Genomic DNA, 14,569 nt, shown 5'->3' with positions numbered 1-14,569 from the left:
AAAGTAAGGCTGAAAAATTCCAGAAAAGTTGCTTGGTTTTTCAGAAAACCTGGATTGGAGTATTCCCAGAATCACGAGGGAATGCTCCAACTGGGAATGCTGAAAAACGCAGCAACTTCGGGAATGTATCTAGAATTTTGCAACCCTGTTGAAAAGGACATAATACTTCTGAAATAAGCCCCTAAAACATGTTAATGTTAACGTCAGGACATAAAACTACTGAAATAAGCCCCTAAAACATGTTAATGTTAACGTCAGGACATAATACTACTGAAATAAGCCCCTAAAACATGTTAATGTTAACGTCAGGACATAATACTACTGAAATAAGCCCCTAAAACATGTTAATGTTAACGTCAGGACATAATACTGCTGAAATAAGCCCCTAAAACATGTTAATGTTAACGTCAGGACCCGCGCTCTTTGGAGTAGAGTGACCTGAGACGGCAACACACACACACACACGACTCACTCTTCTCGCCACAGCAGACGTGGCACAGCTCGTCAGTCTCGTCCTTGCCCTCCACGCTGGCACAGGTACAGACCTCCAGACCATACTTCTCACAGATGGATCCAGAACACCCCTGGAGAAGGCGGCACATGGTAGGGACGGGGCAAACTCAAATTACCTTTATATTTAAGGTGTATTTTATTTTGGAATTGTAGACATGCTGTAGCTAAAACTTGAATTATCGAGCAAACACAGGCATTTGTAAGTGAATAAAATAAAAAAAGGTTCCTGGTATTTGAGATGAAGTATAAAATATTACAGTCAAGCAGCATCAAGGAATCAATAATTAAAGCTAGAATCTTTAATTGCTCCATCCATTTTTTTACTTAAAGCTAGTTACTTAGCTAGCTGCTAGATGCTTAGTTGCTCCATCCATTCTTTTTACTTAAAGCTAGTTACTTAGCTAGCTACTAGATGCTTAGTTGCTCCATCCATTGTTTGACTTATACATTGATGATATATACACCCATTGATTGTTGAAGAATAGAACTTATAAATTCCTCAACTGTCGTATCAGAACCCAACATAGAAGTCGGTTTGACCCCAATGTTTGTAAACAATGCCAACGTAAACAAACACTGTAGAGCCTCATAACACGGTTCAACTGTAATGGTTGTATCATGTATGGTCAGTCCTTGCATCCATAGCTCTGTCCATGAATTTGAGAGTGGTTACATTGATCCAGGCCGATCCGTCAGCTTTTTACCCAGAGGCGGAGCGAGCGCTTAGTTATTGTTTCAACTACAAGCATTTCGCTACACTCGCATTAACATCTGCTTAACCATGTGTATGTGACCAATACAATTTGATTTGAATTAGCACTCAGCCTTTATAAAGTTTTCCTGTGAGGGAGGGAACTTCATATGTGGTGACTGATAAATTGGTACAGACAGACAGTTGGGTTGGGGTTCAGGAAGTACACTGAAATTCAGGAAGTACACTGAAATTCCAATTCTCTTCAATGAGGAACATTTGGAATACTTTCTGAATTGACTGGAATTGAAATGGAATTTGACCACAACCTTGAAGGTGGCCAGGTATTTAACTACACACTACAGGAAGCCAGGTATTTAACTACAGGAAGCCAGGTATTTAACTACACACTATAGGAAGCCAGGTATTTAACTACAGGAAGCCAGGTATTTAACTACAGGAAGCCAGGTATTTAACTACACACTACAGGAAGCCAGGTATTTAACTACAGGAAGCCAGGTATTTAACTACAGGAAGCCAGGTATTTTACACTACAGGAAGCCAGGTATTTTACACTACAGGAAGCCAGGTATTTAACTACACACTACAGGAAGCCAGGTATTTAACTACACACTACAGGAAGCCAGGTATTTAACTACACACTACAGGAAACCAGGTATTTAACTACAGGAAGCCAGGTATTTAACTACACTACAGGAAGCCAGGTATTTAACTACAGGAAGCCAGGTATTTAACTACACACTACAGGAAGCCAGGTATTTAACTACACCCTACAGGAAGCCAGGTATTTAACTACAGGAAGCCAGGTATTTAACTACAGGAAGCCAGGTATTTAACTACACACTACAGGAAGCCAGGTATTTAACTACACCCTACAGGAAGCCAGGTATTTAACTACACACTACAGGAAGCCAGGTATCCACTCACCCCGTTGAGGCAGACTTGAGTCTCTCCGTGGCAGGCGGTGAAGTTGGCCTTGGGTTCAGAGGTGGGGCACTGGGCCGTACCCCCGTTACACATGCCCTGATGGGCACACTCAGACTCTTCACGACACTTCTCATTACGACCCTTATAGAAGCACTCAGGAGTACAGCACAGGCCCTGGCTAGGACTGGGGGAGGGAGATGGAGAGAGGGAGAGAGAGAGGGAGAGAGAGGGAGGGGGAAAAAAGATTAAAATAACTAAATGACAGAAATAAGCCTCTGTACACTTTAATCCATGGCAATTTTAGTAATTCAATTCCCATGACATTTGCATGGTAACTAAGTGTGCAGGAGATTCTTTCCCTTAGTGTGTGTCACTTCCTGCAACACAGGTTAGAAAAAAAACCTAGAACTATATAGCATTGTACTGTATCGCAGCTTTAAAAAAAAAGGGCCACCTTATCATACCTGCAGACTTTGTTGGGTTTTAGTTTACACTTCCTGTTGTCAGGCTGCCCGGCGTCATAGCAACACTGGTCTCTGCACTGATCGCTGTATCCACAGTCACACTCCTCCCCTGGCTCCACTAACCCATTACCACAGATGGGCTGGCCTGACTCTGCATGAGGAGGCAGATAGAACACACACGTTATGAAATTACATTTAACACATTTGATCTGTGACACAGCGTAGATTTCCAAACATTTCTACTTTACCAAAATTCCAAGGCTTTCCAGGAATCCAGGTTGAAGGATTCTGGGAATCCTCCAACAGCGATTTCCTAAAAATCTTGGAAGTTTCCAGAATTCTGCAACCCCTACACAGTACACTTCCAAACTAAGGGCTAATCTCAAACAGCATAGACACCAGTTAAAAACAAACCGACAAAGCAGCTTCCCCTCTTCTTCTCCAGGACCTGGCTGATGTTCCTGACACTACAGACGGAGAACTTGTTGTTGTTGAGTTTGTCTCCTGATGTGGCTCGGGCGTACATGATGTAGTTCCCCTTCTCCTTCTTATCCTGGGCCTTAGACTCCCCCGGGGTGCACTCCGACCCCGAGTCATGCTGTAAGGAGGATGGAGACAAATTAGATTTTAGAATAGATTTAAACATAGTACTACAAAATGGCTACCATGTTTGTTGTAAATTACATTGCAAATGCCTTAGAAGATAGAAAAAAGTGTACTCCCATGCGTGTACACAACGTTATTCCTTTGAATAAGCTGTCCCTGGTAGGGTTGGGTACTGATGGTTTCATAATTATCTCAATGACAGAACTCAGGCCATCAAGGTAGATTGGGGTGAACTCGGAGTTCCTTGAGCTACATAAAAGGGGTTCCCCAAGGTTCAATACTCGGCCCACTAGTGTTTACAATCTATATAAATAACATTGGTAATGCTGTAAATACAATGATGCAGTGTTGTATTCCATTGCTCCATCGGTTGGCCAATACTTTTCAAAATTGAAATCTGATTTTCAAGGATTGCAGAGGTACATTGGAGCTAAAGTTAGTGGTCAATGCAAACAAAATACATTTAAGTTCCTATAACCCAGATAAAAATTAATTTATTTTATCATTATAATTTTTCTCCCCAATTGCGATCCAATTACAATCTTGTCTCATCGCTGCAACTCCCCAACGTGCTCGGGAGAGGCGAAGGTCGAGTCATGCATCCCCCGAAACATGACCCGCCAAGCCACGTTTCTTAACCCGGAACCCGGCTGCACCAATGTGTTGGAGGAAACACCGCTCAACTGATGGCCGAAGTCAGCTTGCAGGCACCCGGCCCGCCACAAGGAGTCAGTAGAGCGCAATGAGCCAAGTAAAGCCCCTCCTGGAAAAACCCTCCTCTAACCCGGACGTCGCTGGGCTAATTGTGCGCAGCGCTATGGAACTCCCATTCACAGTCTGGGATCGAACCCCAGGCTGTAATGATGCCGCAACACTGCAATGCAGTGCCTTAGACCGTTTGGGAGGCCTTAAAATAATTTATAATGACTAATGATAAATAACTGCAATTAAGCGCTTCCTATAGTCATCAATGAGCTTCCTGCACCTCTGTACTGGCAGTTTGGACCCACTCCTCTTGGTCAAACTGCTCCAGTTCTCCCAGATTTGATGGGTGCCTTCTCCCAACTGCTGTTTCCAGCACAAGTTTTCAATGGGATTTAGATCTGGCCACTTCAGAACAGTCCAGCATTGTGTCTTGAACCATTCCTGGGTGCTTTTTGAAGTGTGTTTGGGGTCATTGTCCTGCTGGAAGACCCACAACCTTTGAAGGAGAACCAGGTTTCTGACACCGGGTCTGACATTGCGCTCCAAAATGCCTTGGTATTCTCCTGATTTCATGATGCCCTGCACATGTTCAAGACACCCAGTGTCGGAGGTAGCAAAGCAACCCCAAAAGGTCACTGAACCTCCTCCATGTTTGACTGTAGGGAAGGTGTTTTTTTAGTTGAAGGCTTCATTTTGTTTTCTGTAACCATAGAGACGGTGTGTGCTTTACAAAAAAGCTCTAATTTGGTCTCATCTGTCCACAGGACATTCTCCCAGAAGGATTTTGGCATGTTCAGGTGTGTTTTGGCAAATTGCAGTCAGGCTTTCTTATGTCTCCCTCTCAGCAGTGGGGTCCTACTTGGTCTCATATCCTATAACCACCCCCCTTTTTTTTAAACGTTTATTAAACCAGGCAAGTCAGTTAAGAACAAATTCTTATTTTCAATGACGGCCTAGGAACAGTGGGTTAACTGCCTGTTCAGGGGCAGAACGACAGATTTGTACCTTGTCAGCTCGGGGGTTTGAACTCATCCAACCTGACAGAGCTTGAGAGGATCTGCAGAGAAGAACGGTAGAAACTCCCCAAATACAGGTGTGCCGAGGTTGAAGCGTCATACCCATGAAGACTCGAGGCTGTAATTGCTGCCAAAGGTTCTTCAACAAAGTACTGAGTAAAGGGTCTGAATACTTATGTAAATATGATTTATTTTTTTATTAGAATAAATGAGCAAAAATAAGCTTTTTTGCTTTGTCATTAATGGGGTAGTGTGTGTAGATTGATAAGGGGGAAAAAATCTTAAATACATTTTAGAAGGCTGTAATGTAACTTTATCTATCATCAATTCAATTTAGACGTACACATGACCAAACCCGGTCTCAGGCTTGGATAACACTAGAGGCCCCTTCGGTCTCCACAGAGTTGGGGTATGCTGATTTTAGTTTTTTATCTTGCACCCTTTATGTGGAACAACTCACAGAGCTCTCTGAAATGAGATGTTCTGGTCCCCCATTGGTCAGTTTAGTAATGATCGGAGACCTCTGATAAATCCATGCTGTATCACAACCGGCCGTGATTGGGAGTCCTATAGCGCGGCTCGCAATTGGCCCCAGCGTTGGCTGGTGTAGGTCGTCATTGTAAATAAGAATTTGTTCTTAACGAACTTGCCTAGTTAAATAAATAAAAATATATGTTTTTCTTAATATGTTTTGTAATGTTGCATTTTATGCAGGACTCATCTGTAAAAGAGAGTCTCATGTATGACTTTCAAAATAAAAGTTTCATAAATTGACCTCCAAGAAGAAAAAAAAGATCCACAGGCTCGTAACAGTTTACACAAAACACCAAAAACTACAACTCCCAGACATTACATTTCCTGTTGCATCTCTACATCGAGTAACGACAGCAGATGAACAGAGACAACACACAGAAAGAAGAGCTCTATGGCTGCGTTTACACGGCACGCCAATTCTCATCTTTTATTCTCATATTTTCAAATATTGTCAAAAGATCAATTAGTGAGAAAAAAAAGAAGAAGATTTGGGCTGCCAAATCTCCCATCATCAGCCTAGGTTATCCCAAGTGGCGCAGCGGTCTAAGGCACTGCATCTCAGCGCTAGAGGCATCACTACAGACCCTGGTTCGATTCCAAGCTGTATCACAACCGGCCCAGCGTCGTCCAGGTTAGGTGTGGGCCTTGGGGTCATTGTAAAATAAGAATTTTGTTCTTAACTGACTTGCCGAGTTAAATAAATAAAGAATCTAACTCACAGGCGAGCCAAAGTTGTGTCCTATTTCATGTGCGAAGGTGATGTGTGAGACTTTAGGGGGGACGTGAGAGGCGTAGTTCTGCACTGTGATGATGCCGGTATTCAGGGACTTCTTCTTCCCGTCAGAGTACAGCTTACTCTTCTCACAGATCCCTCCGGAACTTCCTGTGGACACACACAGTCAAGTATTAGTGATGGGGTAGGGTTTAATCCTTTAATAACACATAATGATGAACCCAATTTGGAAATACAAAACTGGATAACAACAAGTTTATCAAATAAAAAAAGACTCAGCAAACAAAAAGGAGGAAAAGTAGGAGAGATGATCAATAATAAAAAAAGACAGGAAATGGGGCTAATTTCATAAGACAGTTTCCATGACAACGGAAGCAGTCAGATACGGTCATTCCAGCGTGTAATATCTGCCGTTGATCTAAAAGGGTGTAAATAGTGAAAAGGGAAGTCTTATGGACCTGCAGGAGCTCCGACCCAGGCCAGGCCCAGGACACCATCATCAAAGTCCCTGTCAGTGAAGACGTAGGCCAGACAGTAGTCGTCGTGGTTCTGCTCAGAGTTCAGCTCCAGGAACTTCTCCACGCCGATGTTAGCGAAGCGGAACGGGTTGGACCGGTCCCGCTCATCTGTAGTGGTGTTGATCTGGAGCAGGGAGTGGTCAAATGAGGACGTGGAAACAGGAAGTGACGTCATGACAGACAACAGGAAGTGATGGTGATGACTGCTGAACTAACAACAAGTTTAAAGAGAAGAAGAGGCCCGAGGGACAATGGAGACTTTGAATCGCTAAAACAGCTGTTTTTGTAAATAAATTTTAAAAAAGGGGTTTAGAAATATAATTTAATTTGATTGATGCCAGGTCAAACAACTAGGCAGGGAGGGACTAACCCGTATCCTCTTGACCATAAAGCTGATGTTGCGGATGCCCATGAAGTCTGTTCCCTGGTAGATGGCATCTATAGCCTTGACGTGACTAGAAATCTGAGAGAGACACAACATACATCAGTATTCACATCATTATTATGGAATAGAAAAAAACTGCAACGTCTGAAAACATTGATGACATGTTTTCCCATAATCCACTTGGTGTTATTGAGGACTAGTGTATGTGTATGTGTGTGTGTCATCCAGTACACCTGTGCGATAACAGCTTCCCTCGTCTTGTAGTACTTGAAGAAGAGGTGGTCTGTCTGGATGAAGAGCTGACAGGTGTTCTTCTCTATCTGAGCCATCCTCCTCTTCCTCAGCAACACCGGGTCACTGGACGCCTCCTCAGAATGGAGCCCCTGGGAGGAGGAGGGGGATGATGAAGAGGAGGAGAATGAGGAAGGAGATGTAAAGGATTTAAATATTGTTATTGTAGACTGTATTGTACCAACATTTCCCCATGGGGATAATAAACCCACTATCTTATATAACGTTATAGGTGAGGTGTTGAGGCAAGAAGTTGATGCAATATGCAGTATGTTAGTATCCACTCCAATTAAAAAATACTTACATGGAGTACCATCACATCGCTCAATAGAGGAAACAAAGCTATGAGTTAATTAGATAAATACTGCATTTGTTTCCCTTCCAGCTTACTGCTCCTTACTTTGAGAAGCACTATCGTATAAATGTGTAGGGCTAAACAATTCCTGTAACTTTTCCAAAACTAACCAGCTTTTCCAGAAATCCTGGTTTGAACGATACCAAATTTCCTTGCATATTCCCCTTCCGATTCAGGGGAATCTTACAACTGGGAATTCTGGGAAAACCTAGGGATTTTTTTGGAGGAAAGTTACCAAAAAAATTGTTCAACCCTAACAAAAAATAACAAAAAAAAACAAAAAAAAGTGTGTTAAATCACCTTGTCTGGCTTCTCTATGGCAGTGGCTTGGTACGTTTTCATCCTCTCAAACACTGAGTGGTCGGCACAGCCCCCCTCCGGACCATACTTATGGGGATAGTCTAGGGGAGAGAGAGATGGACATGAATTGTTTAGATAACATTTTCCACTAAAAGCTCATATAAAATCTTACTCACTCTACACCTTGTTGTGTCGTGACAAAGTAGGGGTGAGTATACAGAAGACAGCCCTATTTGGTAAAATACCCAAGTCCATATTATGGCAAGAACAGCTCAAATAAGCAAAGAGAAACGACAGTCCATCATTACTTTAAGACATGAAGGTCAGTCAATCTGGAAAATTTCAAGATTTTTTAAAATTTCTTTAGTTGCAGTCGCAAAAACCCATCAAGCACTATGATGAAACAGGCTCTCATGAGGACCGCCATAGGAAAGGAGACCCAGAGTTACCTCTGCTGCAGAGGAAAAGTTCATTGCAGTTACCAGCCTCAGTAATTGCAGTCCAAATAAATTATTCAGAGTTCAAGTAACAGACACATCTCAACATCAACTGTTCAGAGGAGACTGCATGAATCAGGCATACGTGGTCAAATTGCTGAGAAAAAAAAAACACTACTAAAGGACACCAATAATAAGAAGAGATTTGCTTGGGCCAAGAAACACAAGCAATGGACATTAGACTGGTGTAAATCTCTCCTTTTGGTCTGATGAGTCCAAATTTGAGATTTTTGTTTCCAACAGCCGTGTCTTTGTGAGACGCAGAGTAGGTGAACCGATGATCTCTGCATGTGTGGTTCCCACCGTGAAGCATGGAGGAGGAGGTGTGATGGTGCTTTGCTGGTGACACTGTCAGTGATTTATTTAGAATTCAAGGCACACTTAACCAGCATGGCAAACACAACATTCTGCAGCGATACGCCATCCCATCTGGTTTGCGCTTAGTGGGACTATCATTTGTTTTTTAACAGGACAATGACCCAACACACCTCCAGGCTGTGGAAGGGCAGATAACCTGGCCTCCACAACCCAAATGAGATGGTTTGGGATGAGTTAGACTGCAGAGTGAAGGAAAAGCAGCCAACAAGTGCTCAGCATATGTCAAATCAAATCAAATTTGATTGGTCACATACACATATTTAGCAGATGGTGTAGAGAAATGTTTGTGTTCCTAACTCCAACAGTGCAGTAGTATCTAACAATTCACAACAATACACACAAATCTAAAATTAAAAGAATGTAATTAAGAAATATATAAATCGAGCAACGTCAGAGAGGCGTTGACTAAAATACAGTAGTATAGAAAACAGTAGAATAGAAAACAGTATATACATATGAGATGAGTAGCAGTATGGAAACATGATTACAGTGACTAGTGATACATTTATTAAAGTGACCAGTGTTCCATTATTAAAGGGACCAGTGTTCCATTATTAAAGGGACCAGTGTTCCATTATTAAAGGGACCAGTGTTCCAGTATTAAAGTGACCAGTGTTCCAGTATTAAAGTGACCAGTGTTCCAGTATTAAAGTGACCAGTGTTCCATTATTAAAGTGACCAGTGTTCCATTATTAAAGTGACCAGTGTTCCATTATTAAAGGGACCAGTGTTCCATTATTAAAGGGACCAGTGTTCCATTATTAAAGGGACCAGTTCCATTATTATGTTCCATTATTAAAGTGACCAGTGTTCCATTATTAAAGTGACCAGTGTTCCATTATTAAAGGGACCAGTGTTCCATTATTATGTTCCATTATTAAAGTGACCAGTGTTCCATTATTAAAGTGACCAGTGTTCCATTATTAAAGGGACCAGTGTTCCATTATTAAAGGGACCAGTGTTCCATTATTAAAGGGACCAGTGTTCCATTATTAAAGGGACCAGTGTTCCATTATTAAAGGGACCAGTGTTCCATTATTAAAGGGACCAGTGTTCCATTATTAAAGTGGCCAAGCCTATGTATATAGGGCAGCAGCCTCTAAGGTGCAGGGTTGCATAACAGAGTGGAACCTGGGCAGTGATGGCTATTTAACAGTCTGATGGTCTTGAGATGGACCGAGAGACCGCTTCGGACCTCACCTTCTGGATGATAGCGGGGTGAACAGAACGTGGCTCGGGTGGTTGATGTCCTTGATGATCTTTTTTGCCTTTCTGTGACATCCGGTGCTGTAGGTGTCATGGAGGGCAGGTAGGTTGCCCCTGGTGATGCGTTGGGCAAACCGCACCACCCTCTGGAGAGCCTTGCGGTTGAGGACGGTGCAGTTGCCGTACCAGGCGGTGATACGGCCAGACAGGATGGTCTCGATTGTGCATCTGTAAAACCACATTTCTTCAGCCTCCTGAGGTTGAAGAGGCGCTGTTGCGCCTTCCCCACACTGTGTGTTGGTGGACCATTTCAGATCGTCAGTGATGAACGCCGAGGAACCCCTGCTGTTTTGATCAGCTCCTTTGTTTTGTTGAAGTTGAGTGAGAGGTTATTTTTCTGACAAGACTCTCCCAGGGCCCTCACTTCCTCCCTGTAGGCTGTCTCGTCATTGTTGGTAAATCAGGCCTACTACTGTTGTGTCGTCTGAAATCTTGATGATTGTGTTGGAGGTGTGCATGGCCTCGCAGTCATGGGTGAACAGGAGGGGGCTGAGAACGCACCCTTGTGGGGCCCCAGTGTTGAGGATCAGCGAAGTGGAGGTGTTGTTTCCTACCTTCACCACCTGTGGGCGGCCCGTCAGGAAGTCCAGGACCCAGTTGAACAGGGCGGGTTTCAGACCCAGGGCCTGTTGTGTTGAATGCTGAGCTATAGTCAATGAACGGCATTCTTACATAGGTATTCCTCTTGTCCAGATGGGATAGGGCAGAGTGCAGCGCCATGGGTATCAGGTAAGGTAGAGGTGATATGATCTTTAACTAGCCTCTTGAAACACTTCATGATGACAGAAGTGAGAGCTACGGGGCGATAGTCATTTAGTTAATTTACCTTTAGTGGGGCGGCAGATAACCTAGTGGTTAGAGCATTGGGCCAGTAACCGAAAGGTTGCTAGATTGAATCCCAGAGCTGACAAGGTAAAAAATGTGTTGTTCTGCCCCTGAACAAGGCAGTTAACCCATTGTTCCCCGGTAGGCCGTCATTGTAAATAATCATTTGTTCTTAACTGACTTGCCTAGTAAAATAAAGGTTCAATAAATTTTGCTTTCATGGGTACAAGAACAATGGTGGACATCTTGAAGCAAGTAGGGACAGCAGATTGGGATAGGAAGAGATCGAATGTCTGTAAACAATCCTGCCAGCTGGTCTGCGCATGCTCTGAGGTGGTGGCTAGGGATGCTGTCTGGACCAGCAGCCCTGCGAGGGTTAATACATTTAAATGTCTTACTAGTCGGCCACGGAGGAGGAAAGCCCAGAAGGATGGCCTTGTAGGCGAAATGTTGATTAGCGTTAACAGCGTGAGAAGGAGTGAACTCAAGAACCTGTGGGGAGGTGCGGTCACCGTCGGCATGATCATCTGCCTCTTTGTCTACACTGGCACCTATAGGAAGGGAGGAGCAAAATGGAGTTGTGATTTGATTTGCGGAAGGGAGGTCAGGGGAGGGCCTTTTAGGCATCTCGAGAGGGAGAGTAGCAGTGGTCCAGTGTTTTTCCAGAGAGAGTACTACAGTCAATGTGTTGGTAGAACCTAGGTAGCGTTTTCCTCAAAATTAGCTCTTTAAAATCCCCAGCTACAATAAATGCAGCCTCAGGATATGTGGTTGCCAGTTTGCATAAAGTCCAGTGTAGTTCTTTGAGGACCGTCGTGGTATTCGGTTTGAGGGGGAATATACACGGCTGTGACTATAACCGAAGATAATTCTCTTGGGAGGTAATACGGTCGGCATTTGATTGTGAGGTATTCTAGGTCGGTTGAACAAAAGGACTTGAGTTCCTGTACATCATCACAATCACACCATGGGTAGTTAATCATCAACATACACCCCCACCTTTCTTCTTCCCAGAGAGTTCTTTATTCCTGTCTGTGTGATGTACCGAGAACCCAGCTGGCTGTATGGATGGGGACAGTACATCCAGAGAGTTCTTTATTCCTGTCTGCGCAATGTACTGAGAACCCAGCTGGCTGTATGGATGGGGACAGTACATCCAGAGAGTTCTTTATTCCTGTCTGCGCGATGTACTGAGAAACCAGCTGGCTGTATGAACGGGGACAGTATATCCCGAGAGAGCCATGTTTCCGTGAAACCGAGTATGTTACAATCCCTGATGTCTCTCTGGAGATCTTCACCCTTGTGGGCACTCCTTCAAGACAGTTGGAAAAGCATTCCTCATGAAGCTGGTTGAGAGAATGCCAAGGGTGTGCAAAGCTGTCATCAAGGAAAAGGGTGGCTACTTTGAAGAATCTCAAATGTAAAATATATTTGGATTTGTTTAAAACTTTTTTTGGTTACTACATGATTCCATGTGTTATTTCATAGTTTTGATGTCTTCACTATTATTCTACAATGTAGAAAACAGTAAAAAACAACCACATTTAAAACCTTCAACGAGTAGATGTGTCCACATTTTTGACTGGCACTGTATATGCTATGGAATTTATAGACATTATGTGGGAAGTATATATATATCTATATAAAATTATTTTTATTTAAGTAGGTTAAGAACAAATTCTTATTTACAATGACGGCCTATCCCGGCCAAACCCGGACGATGCTGGGCCAATTGTGCGCCGCTCTATGGGACTCCCAATCACGGGCCGGATGTGATTCAGCCTGGATTCAAACCAGGGACTGTAGTGAGAATGCACTGAGAATCAGTGCCTTAGGCCGCTGCGCCACTCGGGAGCCCATATCATACAGAGCATTCGTAGGCCGTCATTGTAAATAAGAATTTGTTCTTAACTGACTTGCCTAATAATATAAAGGTTAAATAATACAATTTTTTTTAAATAATAATTTTAATCAGATATTATGCATTTTACCAAACGTTTTCAAAGTCCCAGTTTTTCCTCATCTATCTACACACAAGATTCCATAATGACAAAGCAAAACAGGTTTTTAGAAATGTCTGCAAATGTATTACAATAAAAAGCTGAAATATCACATTTACATTAGTAATCAGACTCTTTACTCAGTACTTTGTTGAAGCAAAGTGATTACAGCCTCAAGTCGTCTTGAGTATGATGCTACAAACTTGGCACACCTGTATTTGGGGAGTTTCTCCCATTATTCTCTGCAGATCCTCCCTAATTCTGTCAGGTTTGATGGGGAGAGTCGCCACACAGTTATTTTCAGGTCTCTACAGAGATGTTCGATCGGGTTCAAGTCCAGGCTCTGGCTGGGCCAGACATTCAGTCCTGTGTTGTCTTGGCTGTGTGCTTAGGGTCATTGTCCTGTTGGAAGGTGAACCTTCGCCACAGTCTGAGGTCCGGAGCAGGTTTTCATCAAGGATCTCACTGTACTTTGCGCCATTCATCTATCCCTTGATCCTGACTAGTCTCCCAGTCCCTGCCACTGAAAAACATCCCCACAGCATGATGCTGCCACCACCATGCTTTGCCGTAGGGATGGTGCCAGGTTTCCTCCAGACGTGACGCTTGGCATTCAGGTCAAAGAGTTCAATCTTAGTTTCATCAGACTAGAGAATCTTGCTTCTCATGGTCTGAGTGTCTTTAGGTGCCTTTTGGGAAAACTCCAAGCGGGCTGTCATGTGCATTTTACTAAGGAGTGGCTTCTGTCTGGCCACTCTACCATAATGGCCTGATTGATGGAGAGATGGGAGAATCTTCCAGAAGGACAACCATCTCCACAGAGGAACTGGTGTGTGTCTTTCCAAATCGTGTCCAATCAATTGAATTTACCACAAGTGGACTCCATTCAAGTTGTAGAAAACATCTCAAGGATGATCAATGGAAACAGGATGCACCTGAGCTCAATTTCAGGTCTCATAGCAGAAGGGTCTGAATACTTATGTAAATAAGGTTCCTTTGATGAGGTAGTATCTACTGTTGAAGTCAGACGTTTACATACACCTTAGCCAAATACATTTAAACTCAGTTTTTCACCATTTCTGACATTTAATCCTGGTAAAAATTCCCTGTCTTAGGTCAGTTAGGATCACCACTTCATTTTAAGAATGTGAAATAATGTCAGAATAATAGTAGAGAGACTGATTTATTTCAACTTGTATTTATTTCATCACATTCCCAGTGGGTCAGAAGTTTACATACACTCAATTAGTATTTGGTAGCATTGCCTTTAAATTGTTTAACTTGGGTCAAAAGTTTCGGTTGGTCTTCCACAAGCTTCCCAGAATAAGTTGGGTGAATTTTGGCCCATTCCTCCTGACAGATGTGCTGGTGTAACTGAGTCAGGTTTGTAGGCCTCCTTGCTCGCAAACGCTTTTTCAGTTCTGCCCACAAATTGTCTATAGGATTGACGTCAGGGCTTTGTGATGGCCACTCCAATACCTTGACTTCGTTGTCCTTAAGCCATTTTACCACAACTTTGGAAGTATGCTTGGGGTCATTGTCCA

At 43.1% G+C, this 14,569-nt stretch overlaps 1 protein-coding gene across 1 annotated transcript in view; it reads right to left on the bottom strand.

Moving 5' to 3' along the window:
• LOC112219062 (disintegrin and metalloproteinase domain-containing protein 10-like) overlaps nt 1–14,569 on the bottom strand; it is a 42,912-nt gene that overhangs the window by 13,941 nt on the left and 14,402 nt on the right. The window contains exons 5-13 of the mRNA XM_042301918.1: nt 8,060–8,160; nt 7,347–7,496; nt 7,099–7,191; nt 6,669–6,852; nt 6,197–6,360; nt 3,031–3,214; nt 2,617–2,767; nt 2,153–2,336; nt 473–584 (exon numbers count right to left, since the gene is read on the bottom strand). Coding sequence (XP_042157852.1) covers nt 473–584; nt 2,153–2,336; nt 2,617–2,767; nt 3,031–3,214; nt 6,197–6,360; nt 6,669–6,852; nt 7,099–7,191; nt 7,347–7,496; nt 8,060–8,160 — 1,323 coding nt within the window. The remainder of the gene's footprint in view (nt 1–472; nt 585–2,152; nt 2,337–2,616; nt 2,768–3,030; nt 3,215–6,196; nt 6,361–6,668; nt 6,853–7,098; nt 7,192–7,346; nt 7,497–8,059; nt 8,161–14,569) is intronic.

The sequence above is a fragment of the Oncorhynchus tshawytscha genome, linkage group LG19 (genome assembly GCF_018296145.1).
Source record: "Oncorhynchus tshawytscha isolate Ot180627B linkage group LG19, Otsh_v2.0, whole genome shotgun sequence".
Taxonomy (NCBI): domain Eukaryota; kingdom Metazoa; phylum Chordata; class Actinopteri; order Salmoniformes; family Salmonidae; genus Oncorhynchus; species Oncorhynchus tshawytscha.
This window is presented reverse-complemented; position numbering and strand designations above follow the sequence as displayed.